The following is a 16,226-nucleotide window of genomic DNA, read 5'->3' on the forward strand; positions in this document are numbered from 1 at the left end:
CGCTTGCACCTAATAATGAACCAAAAGAGGCACTGTGAACATAATTTAGTTTTACTTCCTTAATCTGATATACTTTAGTCCATTAGTTATTGAGTAAATTATACTACAAATAAGATTTTAGAACCCTGGGGTTATTTTATTTTCTACAGACAGCCTATAGTTGATTCTATGACATCAACAGTGTGTTGGTACCATATCATTCTCAGGTGAAAAGCTTGTATCTCTAAAATGTAAGTTTGTAAAACTTTTGCTTTAGGTGCACAAAACAGTGTGGGCAATTTGCTGACAATATCTGAAAGATTCAAATGTTTTTATAAGATGAAGCCGTTGAAGATTTGTCTCTACCTATGGAGAAGCAGGTAACCCCTCAGCTGTTTCCAAATTTGTAGATTCTGTGATATTTTTAGCAACTGGATAAAGTAATCAACTGTTGCTGAGTGTAGTTCAAGAGGAAATCTGTGTTTCCAGTGTGTGAGAAAACAGCCATAAAGATGCTCGAAGACATTGGAGTAGAATGCTTTTAATGGTGTGATTTTGATCAGTGTCTTTTGATTCAAACTTTAATGTACAGGTTAATATCATCTGCATATAATGTGATTCCAGTACTTATGACAGCAGACAAGATTCTTAATGAATTACTGAGAAAATTACTTAAAATCCATCAGCAGCTTCACAGATAAATTAAATTAAACATTTACATTCTTAAATAATGGGATACAGTTAGTGCAACAATCTGCACAGAGTGTCCAGTGTGGTTTTAAATCAGTATCTGGATTAAATAAGGCTGACGATATTCTCCATCTTACTTATTGTCATCAAATCCCATGATAAGACCAAACCAACAGTGATCGTATGTCCTGACAAGTATTGTGTGTGTACCAAAGCTTGATATTTATTCTTCCTCTGTGCCAGAGAGCTCCACTGCTGTCCAAAAAATTTAAAAAACACATTAATGAATCACACTGTTGCACTGGGTGAAATGCTCCTTCTTTAACATGAACACACACAATGTAGTTTATTTTGACCCAGATGTACAGATGTCCTGCTGCCCCAAATACCAACTAGAGCACCAAATATGAATTATCACGCTTCTGCAAATATTCCCCAACAAAACCATTGTTTACTCCTGGCTGAGAAATGTGAAAAAACTGCAGCGCCCAGCTGTTTCAAGAAATCACTAAGCTTTGTTTACTTTTTAACTTAAAACCTCAGCGGAAACCAAAGTGCTTGGGGCTGAGTGCCACAAACCAGATCAGGAAGTGTAGGAAGACAGACTAATACACTGCAGTGTTTGGTCTTTTGACAGGATTTGTTGACAATGAGAAAAACATAAACTAATGCAAACCTTTTCTGTCAAGTACCACTTTAGCTGTCTGGATATTAGTTTGACATGATATGCATCAGGAAACAGTGGATTACAAGCATAAAAACATCCTGCCACTCAGAAATGGATTCGTACCGGAATTCAAAACCCCCTTCAAATCCCAAAATCATGGATACAGTAGAGCCACTGGAGGAGAAAGCATTGCAACTCAATGGTTTTAATACAGAAATTAGCTTGACAAAACAAATAAATACAAGTGCTCTATAAAAGTTCCTGTAGTAAAAAAAAAAATTTGAGAAAGACAAAGAAATGTTAGCTCTTCATTTGCTAAGAACCAGAAAGTTAAAGAATGCATCAAACATATGAAAAGCTTTACACACGAACTATTTTCAAAGGTTTGAAAAATTCGAACCAAATAAATACCCCCCCCCCCCCCAAAAAAAAGAATGAGAAAACATTTGGGGAAACATGTGACCATGATAAATGTATATTAAGAAAGGTATAGGGTATAAACTGCTCTCTGCCAATATAGTCAACACAGATCAGTATTATCAGACAGGCCTTAGAGATAGAGATACAAAGGGAGGAGTGACAACTTTGTAAATACCCTAAAATAAAATGTCTGCCAAATGAATAGAAGATCAAATAAAACTATCACAAATACATTTGTGTTAAAATTTTGACTTTAAGTGTACAAAAAAAATGCTTGTCAGATGTCAGATGACTGTCAAATAAATACATCCAGTGTAGATGGGGTTAAGACTTCGGACACAAAAGTGGAGGTAAGCTAGGTGACAGCTAAATGCACACTTGGCATCTATTTTGACAAGGTAAGAGTTGGCAACTTGAATTTACACTTATGTAAAAAAAAGTATACTTTAAGTTATAAATGAAAAGCTACAAAAAAATAGAGTTCTTTAATAAAACAGAAATAAAACGAACATATGGATCAAAAATAAATTAGCATTTTTTCTGTTAAAGGTAGGATCTGGAGGATTTTCAAACTAAACAAAATATAGACATATACAAATGAAATCCTGCTTAATCATCACCGATGGGCTTCTACTCATGTGTGGTGGTGACTCTGTTTGCAGAGCTCCTGCCCTTTAACTGTATTTTGATGTTTTTGTGAGCTCGGACCGCTTCTGGGCAGAGATTTCTCCAGCCAGTGAGAGAGCGCAGGTGCCGTGCCCGAGCGTGTCCGAACGTGCACCAGTGCGAGCCTTGCCTGAACCTCTTCTGTGAAGCCTTCTTCCGTACCTCCGGGCTCCGTACACCCGGGAGAGTTGAGCCTGATAGGAGGGGCCAAATTTGAATGTGTGTTTACAAACAGCAACTGGAAAATCCTCCAGACCCTACCTTTAAAAAAAAGAATTGAACTCTTTTGTGCTTCTCCTGTCCACTGTTTACTTTGTCACTACTGTAAGAGCCCCACAAGATGGCGCTGTCCATCTGTCTGTCAGCTGTGATGCGCAGAGAGTAACAATGGACACGTCAACATTAAAAACACATCTGAAATCATGCCTTAGAGTATAAAAACTTGACGTTGTGCGTGTGTTTCTTTTTGTGCACAGAACATATTCACATTCTGTTTGGTCCACTGTGGTTTGTGTAGGTAACACTGCAGCACTGTTGAGTTGTCAGGGAAGCCATTGTACAAGCCACTGTACAAGCTTCTGTATAGAATACATACATCTGTTTTACTACAGCAGATTTCTCAGTGATTTCTCTGACGTCATAATCTTCTTTAAAAGCACAGTGTTTTTATTCTTAGTGTCAGTTTGCACCTTAAAAGCAAATGGACACTTCTAAATTGCCTGTACTTGTCTTCCCCGTCCATCTGCTCCCTTTGTCCCTTTGTGGTGGTCACTTAAGGGAAGGAAACAAGAGAAAACACTGAGGGATGCACCCCTGGAATCTGAAAGCAAAGCACAAGTCCTCTGAACTTTTTTCTCTTTTGCATCAGTCATTTGTCATGAATGGAATGACTTGCCATCCCTAGTGTACTATTTTTTTTTTTCTTGTACCAGATAAGCGCATTCAGCCACAACGGAATAATTTATCTCCACCTATGCAGGACAACATTCATAAATAAACCTGTGTCACAAAGAAAAGCTGCTAATAAAATCCTGTGAAGATTCCAGTTACTGCCTAGACCTCCTGGGACTTAAAGTCATACCATTTTTGTTTGTCATTAATGGTATGACTGTAAGTCAGCCCATTATTATGCAGACTAAAACAAACCACACAAAACTATTTGCAGCTGCTTCTTGGCCTGTCTTATATACATGCAAAACTGCAGAAAAATAAACAGGATTGATGACGACTATCCTCAACCGAAGCAACTTCAAACCAGATTTCAGATGTGTTCCTCTTTTGTAGCTACTACTGCCGTATGTAGTGAAGGAATCAAATGGAGCAATATGAACAACATTTACAGTGAGTTTTCCAACTTCAGTTCAGAGCATGAAAGGATATTTCAAGTAAACTCAGGAGACGCTGGCCCCGTGCTGTGGCCGCAGTACAAAACCAAACAGATTGGCTCTCTGGTTCTGCCACACAGACACCTGGAGACTCCGAAAACTGTCGTGATTGTTCAAGATCACAGGAGAATTTTGTTTCAACTACAGCAAAGCTTCGATGGTGATCTAGGAATCGGAAGCGTGTTTTACCAGCCTGTTTTCCAGTAAAACTGGATTTACATACAGTAACCAAACTGGGAGCATCATGCTTCACCCACAATGAGGGCAGTAGTAATAAAGTGCACTGGAGCTTTTTCTGCATGACATTGCTTGCATACTTTTTTTTTAACCAATCCACAATGTTTCCACAAGTTCTGTAAATTGGAGGTAATCTTCTATGCAAGTGTTTGGGACCTGGATCTTACTGCAGGGGAGCTTTAACAAGGTCAAACAGCTTTGGGGGTGACCTGCTGCCCCTCTGTGACTTGTTGGTCGCCTGCCTGTCTTGAATCCACTGTAGATTGTGGCTGTGCTTGACTAGACTTGGCATCACATCCAGAGCCTCCGTCTTTCCAATTATCTAGGAGCTTGGCAACAAAAAATCAAGTGCACCTTTAGGTGGTTCACATAGAGAGCTGTGCCAGCAAGTATCCCAGGGTAGCAGGGAGACCTTTTTAGTTGTCCTGCGATGCAGTGACTTGGCAGGGTCACAGTGAGGTTTCACGGGAGAAGCTGAGGGAGGGCTCCAGCTTGAATCCGTTGCTTTTCTTTTCTGAAGGGAAGTCCCCAGGACACTCAGTAGGAAGCTAGGAGAAAGAAAAAGGGAGGGAAGTGATCAGCAGTACAGTTGCTCAAGTAGAGATGTGCCAACTGATCGGCTGGTGAGAATAATCAACTGATATTCAGCTTGACTGACCATGACCGTTAACTGGACGGTCAGTCTCAGATATTGCAGATCAAAATTTACATGCATGCAACACACAGTGGTTCACCTCGCATGCTTACCGCACTAATATTGACCAACTTCATCACAGCAACTCAATTTCATTTCCACTATGTCAAATACGCTTTGTCACACACCTCGTTAGTAACATTATTTCTACAATGTAGCTACATATTTTGCAACTTTTTCAGACCTTCAGGAAAAAAGCTGTAATTCATCCCCATGCTTGCTACTCAGAGGAATCACAAAACAAGTCAACCAAGTTAGATAAAGTGGGATATACTGCAATTCATTTACTCTCTCCAGTAACCTGGAGCACTTTTTTGAATTTGATTGAGAGAGAAAGTAGGTCCTGTAACCTGGAGCAGTTTGGGAGAAAATGTTAAAGTTATTTAGCCAATATTTTATTATTGACATGCAATCAAATTTTCCATTTAGGAAAAAGCTGCAGTCAGGCCGACATACACAAACATTTTTGTGTATGCCGGCCTGACTGCAGCTAAGAAGATTTTAGTCCAGTGTTGGAAACCCCCTCAGGATATCTCAATTATTCACTGGCTTCAGAGCTTTTTGGACACGTCTTACCTGCAACTATCATCAGCAAGAGTCAATGATGCACGTCCAAACACAATTTTAATGTGGAATCTGTGTAAATAAGGATGCTCTGTCTGTGTGGGTATTACTCATGTTGGTTGGTGGAAGGGAAAGGGGTGTGGGTAGGGTTGGGGGGAAATGGGATGTGGGGTTAGCTCGGTTAAACACTCGACTGTAATCAGAAATCTGTTGCCTCTGTTTATCTGTATATGTTGCAATAAAAAAGTGATAAAAAATGTCTCTGTTTGCTGTTAATTATACTTCTTATTAAAAAAAAAGAAAATCGAAATTAAGCAAAATCGGAATAAGTAGGGCAGACTTTTAAAAAACTGGAAATTGGAATTGGCCAAGAAAATTGCAATCAGTGCATCTCTGTCCGCAAACATTTGTTGCGGTATAGAAGAGCCACGGATGAATTAGTCAGACATCATAATGTGGTAACATTTACTTTGATGAGGCTAAAAGGGTGCTGATCAATGAAATACGAGCCTGCTTAGACAGCAGGGTTGTCATTGGTGTTAGCCAATGACAGACCATTTTCAAGAAATCTCTCTTGAGGTTTCAGTTTCTAAATAAAGCTGACACAGAATCATTCTTCATTTTAATCTACCACACATGCTTTTTGTTATCAACAAGGTGTAGGGTTAGGAGGTGTAACAAGTCATGTTATTGTCTGAACCTTCACTTACTGGCTATGTATTTATCCAGCTGGTCTGAATCTATTCGCAAGTTGATTTCTTGTTTCAGAAAAAAATCAACAGGCAACTCTTTCACATAAATAATTGCAGGTTTACAGATACAGTTTCTATTTTACAGTTATGGAGTTATATGAAAAATGAATTGATCCTGGTGAAAGTAGTTGCAGTCTTAGCTTGCTTTTAATAAATTTATTCCAGTACCTACTAGTGTCTGTATATATGCCACCACCAGATGGCGCCAAATGACAATTAAATTGACATGGTGGTCCTTCACAATGTGGCAAAACTGTGATTTCCCTTTTTCATTTTCTTTCAGTTGATTTTTACAAGGAAAAAACATATGTGAGACATTCATTTTCTGTCTTGTGATTAATCTCATAAACCTCAAACATGACTGTGTGATCTCTGTGTGAAACCTCTGAGCTAAGGACAAAGAGGAAGGAGAGGATGGGCTTGATGAATTGCCTCGTCTGAAGTGCACTTCAGTGGTGAATCAGCAGGACGGTGAGAACACCAAGACTGAAGAGTCCAGAAATCGAAACCAATTTAATGACCTGGTTTGTCTGAAGACTGCTTTGCTGGGCACCCTCAGGTATCATTACAGATAATCAGCTGGTGGTACAGTGAGATTCAAGAAGAAAGAGGACTTTATAGCTTTGTTTGTGTAGACGAAATGTTGTATGCCAGGACAGAAACACAAAAGAGACTAGATGTCCGAACTGACAAGGGACACTCTGTTCAGGAAAAGCAGAGAGAGAGGCTCAAGAATCTGTCTCGTCATAAGGTCACCCCATTGGATGCCCGTAGGAGGGAAAATACTGAACAAAGACACTCAGACTATATGCTGTCCTCTCTAAAGGGCACTCGACAGGGACGCTGATGAAAGAGGGGATGACAGACAGGCAAAGAAAAGGGTAGCACAAAGTATGTGAAAATAAATAAAAGAGAAGGATGACAAAACCTATTAAACATATTAAAGATTCATTAATGCTTTCCCATAAAGCAATGTTTTCGGAAGGGGTTTAAAAGGTGCTAATGATTTAGCATATGCCTCTAAAGCTGCTTGAAGACAAATGAAATTTATCTGACAATGAGGAATATTAAGAAAAACATTCCGCAGTTATAATGCAAAGTGGCCAAAGACGGTGATCTGCTTTGTGTGTGTTTTGGGTACAAGAAGGCAGAGGTGTTTTTGTGTGTGTGTTTATGTACTTACTGCTTGCAGGTGGTTGCTGTCAGCTCCAATGTTGACATTGTGTCGTTTCAGTTCTGACTCAATTAAGGCTGAAACGTGAAAACATTACATTTTTTTCAAATATTTGGTTTGACATACACAAATAAACACACACACATATTCACACACACAGCCTACCAGTAAGCAGAATTCCCAGGAAGATCCAGGCGCAGAGGAAGAGATTTCCAGCCAGTGGATTGAAGTCTGTGGTCAGTTTGCCCTGAATCAGAGTGAAAATGATCCCAAATATCTGCACACACACACACACACACACACACACACACACACACAGAGGAACAAACGTATGATTAATGAATGTAAAGAAGTATGTAAAACATATAACACTTTCAGGTCACTTAGGAACTTTGTGATACCTGAGCAAAAGCATTCAGGAGTCCTGACGACGTTCCTTCAGACTCTGGGTAGGTGATCTCCACTCCAAACTCAAAGCCCAGAGGCAGGTAACCCGTCATGAAGAATCTGAAACATAGACATCAGTAGCAGGAACAGAGTTTAGAAACTAAATAAAGTCACATAATCTGTCTATCATGCTTAAATATGACATCACAGCCTCTAAGGATGTCAATAAATCTCCCAAAAATCCAAAATGGATCAAACTAAAGAGGCCCTAAGTATAATCCATGTATAATCCATGCTGCTGCAGTCTAGAGTGACACACAGCCCTGCTCAAAACAATTACCACCTTAAATGCACGTGTGTTGTTCTAAGTGATTATATTCAGATTGAAAAGTCCACAAATGATGGCTTGTACATCCTGGATGCTCAATAGAGCGCTCCAGTTTTTTGAAGGCACAGCTTAAAACACTGTCACATTTTGTTCTACGACATAAAATACGTCGTGAAGCATTTATGTGTCTTAAAATAGGTAGTTCCTAATGAGTGGCTTTAACACCTTTGTTGTGGTGGTGACGTTAAATCATGCAACCGTGGTGTAGTTTGTTCATAGCCTACTTCATTTGTAAAGATTATCTTGCTAAACAAATCGTGTAAGTGCCATAAACGTTTGGAATGTGTCGTTTTGTAAATGTGCCCTCTATTTTTTGAAGTTTATTTATATGTAAACATCCACGCAGTGCCTGCTGCATACCCACACCAGGTGTGTTTAAACCTACAACAGCGACATAAAGAGGCAGCACTCAAATTGTGTCTTTACTGTTTGTGTTGAAAGCAGTAGTTCTGAGTGTAAAACCAGAAAGTGATGCAGCGTAAAGGTCAGAGTTTAAGTCGCCAGTTTGAAGCCCAGCGTCAGGCTGGGGAAAGCAGCAGCAGATGATCTTGTGTCTTTGGCTTCAGCAGCTATATGATCAATCATTCACTTTTGTTTGGTATGCATTTTTAATTTCTCCTATCTATTTGTGATCAGTAAGACCTGATAAGTATAAAAAACTAAACATCGTCAACGATAATAAAATATAAATGTCCTCAAACGAGTACTTGCATATAAACAGTGTCTGAACTTGTTACTGTTGCTAAAATTGGTCAAATTTGTTGCCATATCAAACTACAAACATTATTAATCATAAATAAACAAGTATCAGCCATAAAATGTGATCTGGTTTTGGACCTTGTCCACTTTTGTGTCAGGATCGGCTGCAGACTGACTTGGCAGAGATGGCGGCCATCTTGTTTTAACATGGATTAGTGTATTGTGCTCTTACTACCACTAGATGGCACAAAAAGTGTCCATGAACGAGGACAACAGGTCTAAGTTAAGCAGAATGAAGTAGAAGGTCCAGTATACCCAAAATGTGATGTCCTCATATGAGGATAAACTCGTACTGAGGGTCGGTGCTGTTAATGGACATAACGTGTGAAGGCAGGAACAAGTTATGCAGACAGTGCCTTGGTGTTTATGAGCCCTCTGGCATACCTGGAGATAGTTTATGAGGTCGAACCTCTGGGATAATATGACACCGTGCAGCCTGGAAACATACAGGAGCTATTTAAACATGCTACGATGTCCTGTGTCAGGATTGCACTGAACTTAAGGTGGTTCAACTGCCAAATACTATAATTGCAATATGAACTGTGGCATTACCATGATCACTTTTCTGTGCTGTTTCATCATTAAATCCTCTGCGTGTACTTTGACAAATACAGACCTGCATTTGGCATTTCGATTCACATGTTTCTAATTTTAAATATATTGCATCCTATAGATATACAATATAAATAGGTAGTATTTACAAAAAACAAATGCAATGCATTCTGTAAACAGAATCTGTAACTTGTGTGTGAGTGGCCAGACGTACCCCAGAGCTCCAGCAGTGAAGAAGACCAGTTGGATGTTGTCGAGGTTCAGAGTGAAAGTGAAGACTATCATGCCCAGAAACGACAAGATGTACACGATCAGAGTCGTCATCCTGTAAAACACAAACACATATCTCAGACTCTGAGATAACATCTTCTCCCTCTGTGATCATCCTCTGTATCTCAAGCTATGATTCATTTTCCTCCCACTTGTCTCCAAAACACATGAACAGTGGATCAGATTTTAAATAAAATGGGCTGACATTAATTTTGTACGGTGGGAAAATCCTATTCCTTTGAATGTACTGATGAAAACTACTGAGACACATTACACCTTGCATGCAGACAGGTTAGGGTGGGGTCTCTTAACTCCCTCCAACAGGACTGTTTCAGGTTTCATTTGACCTTATCGACTCTTTCTGCTGTAAGAATTGTTTTGTTTTCACACATGCGATGGACACATGAAACTGACAATACACTAAATGGCCAAAATGTATGTGGACACACCCATCTGGGTCAGTTTTTCAGCTTCCAATGAAGGGAAATCTTAATGCAAAAGCAAACAATGATATACTAGACAATGCCTGCTTTCAAATTTGTGGCAGCAGTTTGGGGAAGACCCTTCCATTTGTCATGGTGACAATGCTACCTGTGCACAAAGCCAGCTACATAAAGAAATGTTTTTGCCACTCTGGTGTAGAAGAACCTCACTGGCCTGCAAGGAGCCCTGACCTTGACCTCAACTTCTGGGATGAACTGGAATGCTAACTGTGAGCCAAACCTTATCTCCAAATATCTGTGGCCTTCAGCCAGGAATGTAAGGAGTGTCCACATACTTCCTGCCATGTAATACCTGAGCCTGTTTTTTTTAGAGCCACTAACTCTTTTTCCTGACTATTCACAAAAAAATGACTACGTATAACATGATGTTTTTGTAAATTCAGTGAGAAGTTAGCTTACAATGGTGGGGAAAGTGTGTGCTTGTGTGTGTGCTTGTGTTGCCTACTTGTATGTCTTTGTGTAGTCCAGCCACAGACCACAGAGGATGGAGCCGACCATTCCAGCAACAACCAGAGTCAAACCAATTCTCCCAGCATTCAACTCCTGGTTCTAAAGAGAGGAAGCAAGGAGAGGAAATGAGAGAAGATAAGAGAAGGAGAGGAGACGATGGGAGAGGATATGTTAGTATAGCCTGAGAAGAAACACACAGCTGACTTAAGAGGCTTTTGTGCTCCTTTAACCTCATCAAATCTGAACAGAGGCATAAAGGTTCCTCTTACAGATGAACAATCAGTCACATGTTCTATAAGTGCATGTATACAGTATGGGTGTGGGCTCTTAAATGGGGGGAGTCAGGGATTTACAGGGTTTCTGGTGGGAGAGGTCTGTCATCTGACAGTTAGGCTCAGAGAGTTTTATAAGTTCATGCAAGGGTGACCATCTCTCGGTTTGTGTGTGAATGTGTGTGCCTGCATGTGTGTAACAGGGATAGTGTGCATTGCTATGATAAGCAGAAACTGAATGAGCGTCAGCCTCTCCATTAGTTAGGGTGCGTGTGTGTGTGTGAAAGAAAGAAAGAAAGAAAGAAAGAAAGAAAGAAGTGTTTTAGAGTGAGTGAACTGGTCATTCTCTCCAATGTTTTGCTTCTCCTGCGTGTGTGTGTGTGTCTGAATGCGTGCACGCACACTGACAGTGTTATGGTGGGCAGCAGGCATGCGTGAACGCAGCTAATGAACTCAGACAATAAGCTCATGTCTTATCAAAGCCATCAGAGGTTTCTTTGTTCTTTTCTCTCTGTTTTTCCATCCACCACCCAGTTTCCATCCACCTGTTTTATGTACATTTTCAACATGAATGGGAAGACCAGATTAAACAGCTAAATGGTGCAAAATGGTTTAAGTGCAGTTGAGGTGGAAAAGTTGTCAAATGGACAAAGAGAATATCTGCGAAAACTGACACAGATAGTTCGACCTGCCCCCTATCGATAATGGTATGGGCTGGAAATGTGTTTTTGGTCCGTCTCCCAAAGGAAAGGGGTCTTGAATAGGTGCCTTGAGGTTCCATTTTGTAAATGACCAAATTCTTAAGCGATTATGACAAGATTGCCCCCAAAATGAGTTTCTGGGCTATCTGGAGCATGGCGAACACGCCTACCCAGCAAATTAAATATAAATTGTCACCCAGTGGTTAAAATCTCTATATCAGGATGTGAGTGAAACATATGTTGTTCTCCAAGTCACAACCTTTGAGGAATTGTCTTTGGTTTTGTTCTGTGATGTTTTAACCCCCATTTTGACCCACTCCCCAAAGGAAGGGGTGTGGAATCATAAGTTCAAAGTTCCATTTTGAAATTGATCAACTTGTCACTGAGTAGCTGTGACAAGCTGTTTTTTAAGCAGCCCAATCATAGATATAAATAACATAACAGGTGTAAAGAGGGCTCTCCCTTAAAACCCAGCTGAAATAGATAGGTTTGAGTGCAAGAAGGATCATGAGATTATACAGCTTGTTTTCATTTCCTCATTGACTACCAGCTGTTTGTGGGTTTTGTTTTTTTTTTTACCTCGTAGCAGGCCATGATCATCTGGTTGAGAAGTGTTGAGACAGAGTAGAAGCAACCAGTCATTATACCTGTAATCAAACAGAAACAAAGAGTCTATCCATTAGGCTTAGAAATTAATTTGATGAACATGTTTGGTTTTAATGTTTTCAGATATAATTCTTAACAACAGCCACGGGCTTTACTAGTAGGTGAGGGTTTTCTTACAAGGACACATACATTAATGCTACTAGAGTGTTCATTTGTTAGCATACAACTGTAAAATCTATATCTATAGATAGATAGATAGAAACATGAGAGTGCAAAAAAAGTGCACGTGGCTCTCGTCATCCTCCAGGGGAAATGCTCAGTTTGTGGAGAGAAAGCCACAGAAGTTTTTATTTCTATAAAGATTCCTCAGTTGGTTTAAAATAGTGGTTCCCAACAGTGGGTCACGGGTCCACTCTGAATGGACCACAAGCGACTCAGGAACGTGCCAAGTTTATAAAAAAACACACTTCATTTAAAGGTACAGTAAATTTTCAGCACAGAGCTTTTACTCTGAAGTGCCATTTCCTGCTGTAAAATCACTGACTGATGGATAGCTAGCTCAACAACTTGGCCAACTGCAAGTATGACACCTAATGTATTAAACTGTACGGACGGTGAACTAATCACTAAGGTGAATTCTGGACCCTGTAGCTGGACCAGTTGGGAACCACTGGTTTAAAGCACCTGCTGATCTTGAAACTCAGCATACAGGGACCTTTAGTTATCAGTGTTTTCAACAGGCTCTAAGGGTCTGAAATGTAACAGATTAGGTTAAGAATTCCAGACTATAAACAATTGATAGTAGTAAGTGATAATAGTGGGAGTAAAGGTAAATGGTGGGCAGTAATGGTAGCTGTATAAGCAGTACTACATCTATTGTGTTGATTGATTACTCTTCCAGGAGCTTTCAAGCAGGTCAGGACTCAATAACTGCAGGTCCTTGACCTCCTAACTATAGTTTTCTCATGTGCTGATGGTACTCCAGGAGTTAAGACTGCTTGTAGTAACAGAAACTTACATTCTAGATCCGAGAGTCCACAAAGTGCTCTAAAAAATGAATGGAAAAACATTCAAATGTTCCCATTTATCTGGTGGTATTTCACACTTACCGTAGCTGATGAGCAAGAGCACAAATGCTTTATTCTTTATTAGGTTCAAGATGGACTGTTTGTAGGAGTAATCTTCAGGAGGAGAGTCTGGGAGGACAGCCTGGGCGTGGCTGGGAGGGAGAGGAGGCCGGTCCTTTATGACTGTAGAATACAGAGAGACAGTTTGGGCGGGCCTCTTAATTGTCAATCAGAGAGATAAACACATAAATACAAATACCACAATATAGGAAAGCAGCAATCATCTATATGTGTATTTAGATTTCAAGCATGTGGAAACTCCACCAGGCGCCTTAAATGTAAAATAACAACACTTCCACAAACACTGGACACTTTCTCTAAAGCCTGATTTCGATGTACTTGCAGTCAAATTAATAGGTTATCACTGAATGCTTATGTATGCGGTTGAAGGAGCAGCTTCAAGTCTTCCCTACAGTATGGATTGGTATCAGCGGCGTCAGTTCTGAACTTATTTTGCAGATCAAGCATCTATCTGATGAGACCGATCAGTATGAAAATAAAAGGACACAAAATTTGCTTAAAAAGAATCACCCATTAAACGTGACGTCTACTTTTATTATAGTCAAAGTCACACTATCACTGTGAAATACAGTGATCAGTGATGGAGTGACTGAAACTCCTTGTGATGAATTTAGATAGAGAATTAATTAGAGAATGTCTTTGCATGTGACTGGCGGGTTGAAACCACAGCCATGATGTCTCATGTTTCTTTAAAGCCTGAGGGTAATGGGGTGGGTTTAAAACGATGTCTCATGACTGTTTTACTGTCTCAACCAACCACTGACTCCACCCTTTTCTTCACTACAGCACAAGGCATTGTTGATATACATAAAACTGTAACCCTTAGCAATAGGCCTTAACATAATCCTATTCTAATCTTAATCCTTAACTCAAGTCTTAATCCTGAACTGCTCATTTACAGATCTGTGGAGCAGCAAAATGTCCCCACAGTGGAAGACTTCTGGGATATTCTCATCTGGTCCTCAGATGGGCAAGAACACACACTAACACACACCTCTGTTCTGATGTACAGAGGCATTTCTGTAGTCACCTCACATGACTTGGAGGTAACCGAACCATAAATCCCCTGCGACCGGAGCAGATGGCGGTGCATAGTGAATATATGCAATACAGCATGTGTGTGACACATGTGTTTGTGGTGTGTACCTATAACCGTTAGGAGGAAGAGGACCGTGGAGACAGTGGCGGTGCCGTAGAACATGATGCTGATGTTGTGACCTGTCAGCTCAATGTTGTCAGGCGTGGTGGGAACCAAAACTGGAGGCAACAGGAAACCTATGGCTGTTCCCAACTAGAGATGAGCGACAGAGAAACACATACAGAGAAAGAGATATTTCTTTACAAACTTGTTGTTATACAGTGTGCTATTATATTATACGTTTGAATTGAGGGTTTGGTAACAACATCCTTGTGCTACTCAGTTATTATTTCCCACTCTCTTCTGCTCTACTGGCTCCAAATTTTCTCTGTATCCTCCATGACTCCTTTCTGTTCTACTCTGTTCGGCTGGCAGTGGTGGAAGAAGTACTGAGATAATTTTCTTAAACAAAAGTAGCAATACCACTGTGTAAATACACTGTCATTAATTAGGTAAAAGCACAAAAGTATTACTATCAAAAAAGACTTTAAGTGCAAAGAGTACGAGTACACATTATGCAGAATGGCACAGTAAAAACATAAACTGGAAATATTCAGAGAAGGCTACAAGTACCTCAAATTGTACTAGAGTAACTGTACTTGAGTAACATGAGGATTGTCTAGTGGCTCCATCTATCTTCACTTCCCCTCCAACACTTCCAGGACTCTATCTGTCTCTAATCTCCTCTACTCTGCTCTAATATATAGGTTATATATTCCACTCAATGTCTGTCTTTGAAACACATCGTAAAATGTAACAATAATTGTATTAAGTGACCTGGTTCCCCAGCACTGCCGTGGCACACGCGGTGGAAACCTCCCGGGGTCCGAACCACACCGAGGCGACGCGGGACGGCAGGCCGAGGATGAACACCTGCGCCACGGAGCAGATGACCTGCGCGATGACGGTGACTCCGAACAGCTCGGGGCTCACGCTGGCGCACTTGAGCCAGGCGCCGGCGCAGTTGAGGCCGGCTCCCAACAGGGCCGTGAGCCGCAAGCCTTTCCGGTCCAGCAGCCAAGTGGCCGGGAAGATGAGCGGCACGTAGGCGACCATGTAGACGATGGAGAGCCAGTCCACCTTGTCGTTAGTCACCCCGTAGTACTGGGTGAACACGTTGGTGATGATGCTGTACTGGATCCACTGGAAGGCATTCACCAGAGAGTACAAGCTGAAGACTGTCAGTACGGCGAACCGGCGCCAATACAGTCTCGTCTCTAGCGTCTTCCCTTCCTTCTCCCCCGCCTCTCCTCCTCCGCCTCCTCCGTTGGGCAGCATCGCCTCTCTCTCATCCGGCTGCGCCTCCTTCTCCTGCTCCTGCTCCTGCTCCAGCGCCCGATTAGAGTCTGTGCCCCCTGCCCCGCCCGTCAGCGCCGCTTCCTCTGCCGGATCCGCGCATCTCTCGGCTGCTCCGTCCAGCTCGGGAGTCTTCCTGGCGACCGTGATGTCGTCAGGTGCGCCAGTGTCCGCGCGCAGATGCTCCTGCACGAGCTCGCCGGCAACCATGATGTCTGTGCGATGTTTTCTGTCCTTTTCCCCCGCTGCTGAGCCGAATTCACACCTAGGAGCGAGACAGGAAGCGAGGACACGCGAAACAGAGTGGTTTCCTCATTCGGGTTGCTTGTCACTACTGCTACGACGCTTTAAACCACATCAAATGCTATAACATCACCCTCACTGAGACTGGATACAAAGTAAAATAACCTCCTCTAACACGACAAATGTTTACTTATTTAAAACATCCGGATATTCTACCTCCACCCCGGCCTCTCTCTACCAGCATGCTGCCCGCCTACACGACTTGTGCGTCTCTCCGGTTGCCTC

The 16,226-nt window shown here is 41.3% G+C and overlaps 1 protein-coding gene across 1 annotated transcript; it reads right to left on the bottom strand.

Moving 5' to 3' along the window:
• Positions 1-500: 500 nt before the first annotated feature.
• On the bottom strand, positions 501-16,220 carry flvcr1 (FLVCR heme transporter 1). Its single transcript, XM_049589709.1, has 10 exons — positions 15,180-16,220; positions 14,411-14,555; positions 13,226-13,366; positions 12,090-12,157; positions 10,533-10,636; positions 9,529-9,639; positions 7,630-7,735; positions 7,394-7,505; positions 7,238-7,305; positions 501-4,592 (listed from the first exon to the last, which is right to left on the bottom strand). The coding sequence occupies exons 1-10, from the start codon at positions 15,906-15,908 to the stop codon at positions 4,494-4,496; spliced, it is 1,683 nt and encodes a 560-aa protein (XP_049445666.1). The 5' UTR covers positions 15,909-16,220; the 3' UTR covers positions 501-4,493.
• Positions 16,221-16,226: the final 6 nt, after the last annotated feature.

This window comes from Epinephelus fuscoguttatus, linkage group LG11 (genome assembly GCF_011397635.1).
Source record: "Epinephelus fuscoguttatus linkage group LG11, E.fuscoguttatus.final_Chr_v1".
NCBI classification, from domain to species: domain Eukaryota; kingdom Metazoa; phylum Chordata; class Actinopteri; order Perciformes; family Serranidae; genus Epinephelus; species Epinephelus fuscoguttatus.

Bases quoted from the DNA above. Each gene is read 5' to 3' on its own strand.
- flvcr1 (XM_049589709.1), bottom strand. From the start codon at position 15,908: ATGGTTGCCGGCGAGCTCGTGCAGGAGCATCTGCGCGCGGACACTGGC. The intron at 10,637-12,089 runs GTAAAAAAAAAA...TCCTCTCTTTAG, and splicing joins TGATCATGGCCTGCTACGAG to AACCAGGAGTTGAATGCTGG. The intron at 7,736-9,528 runs GTACGTCTGGCC...TCTATGTTTCAG, and splicing joins TTCACTGCTGGAGCTCTGGG to ATTCTTCATGACGGGTTACC.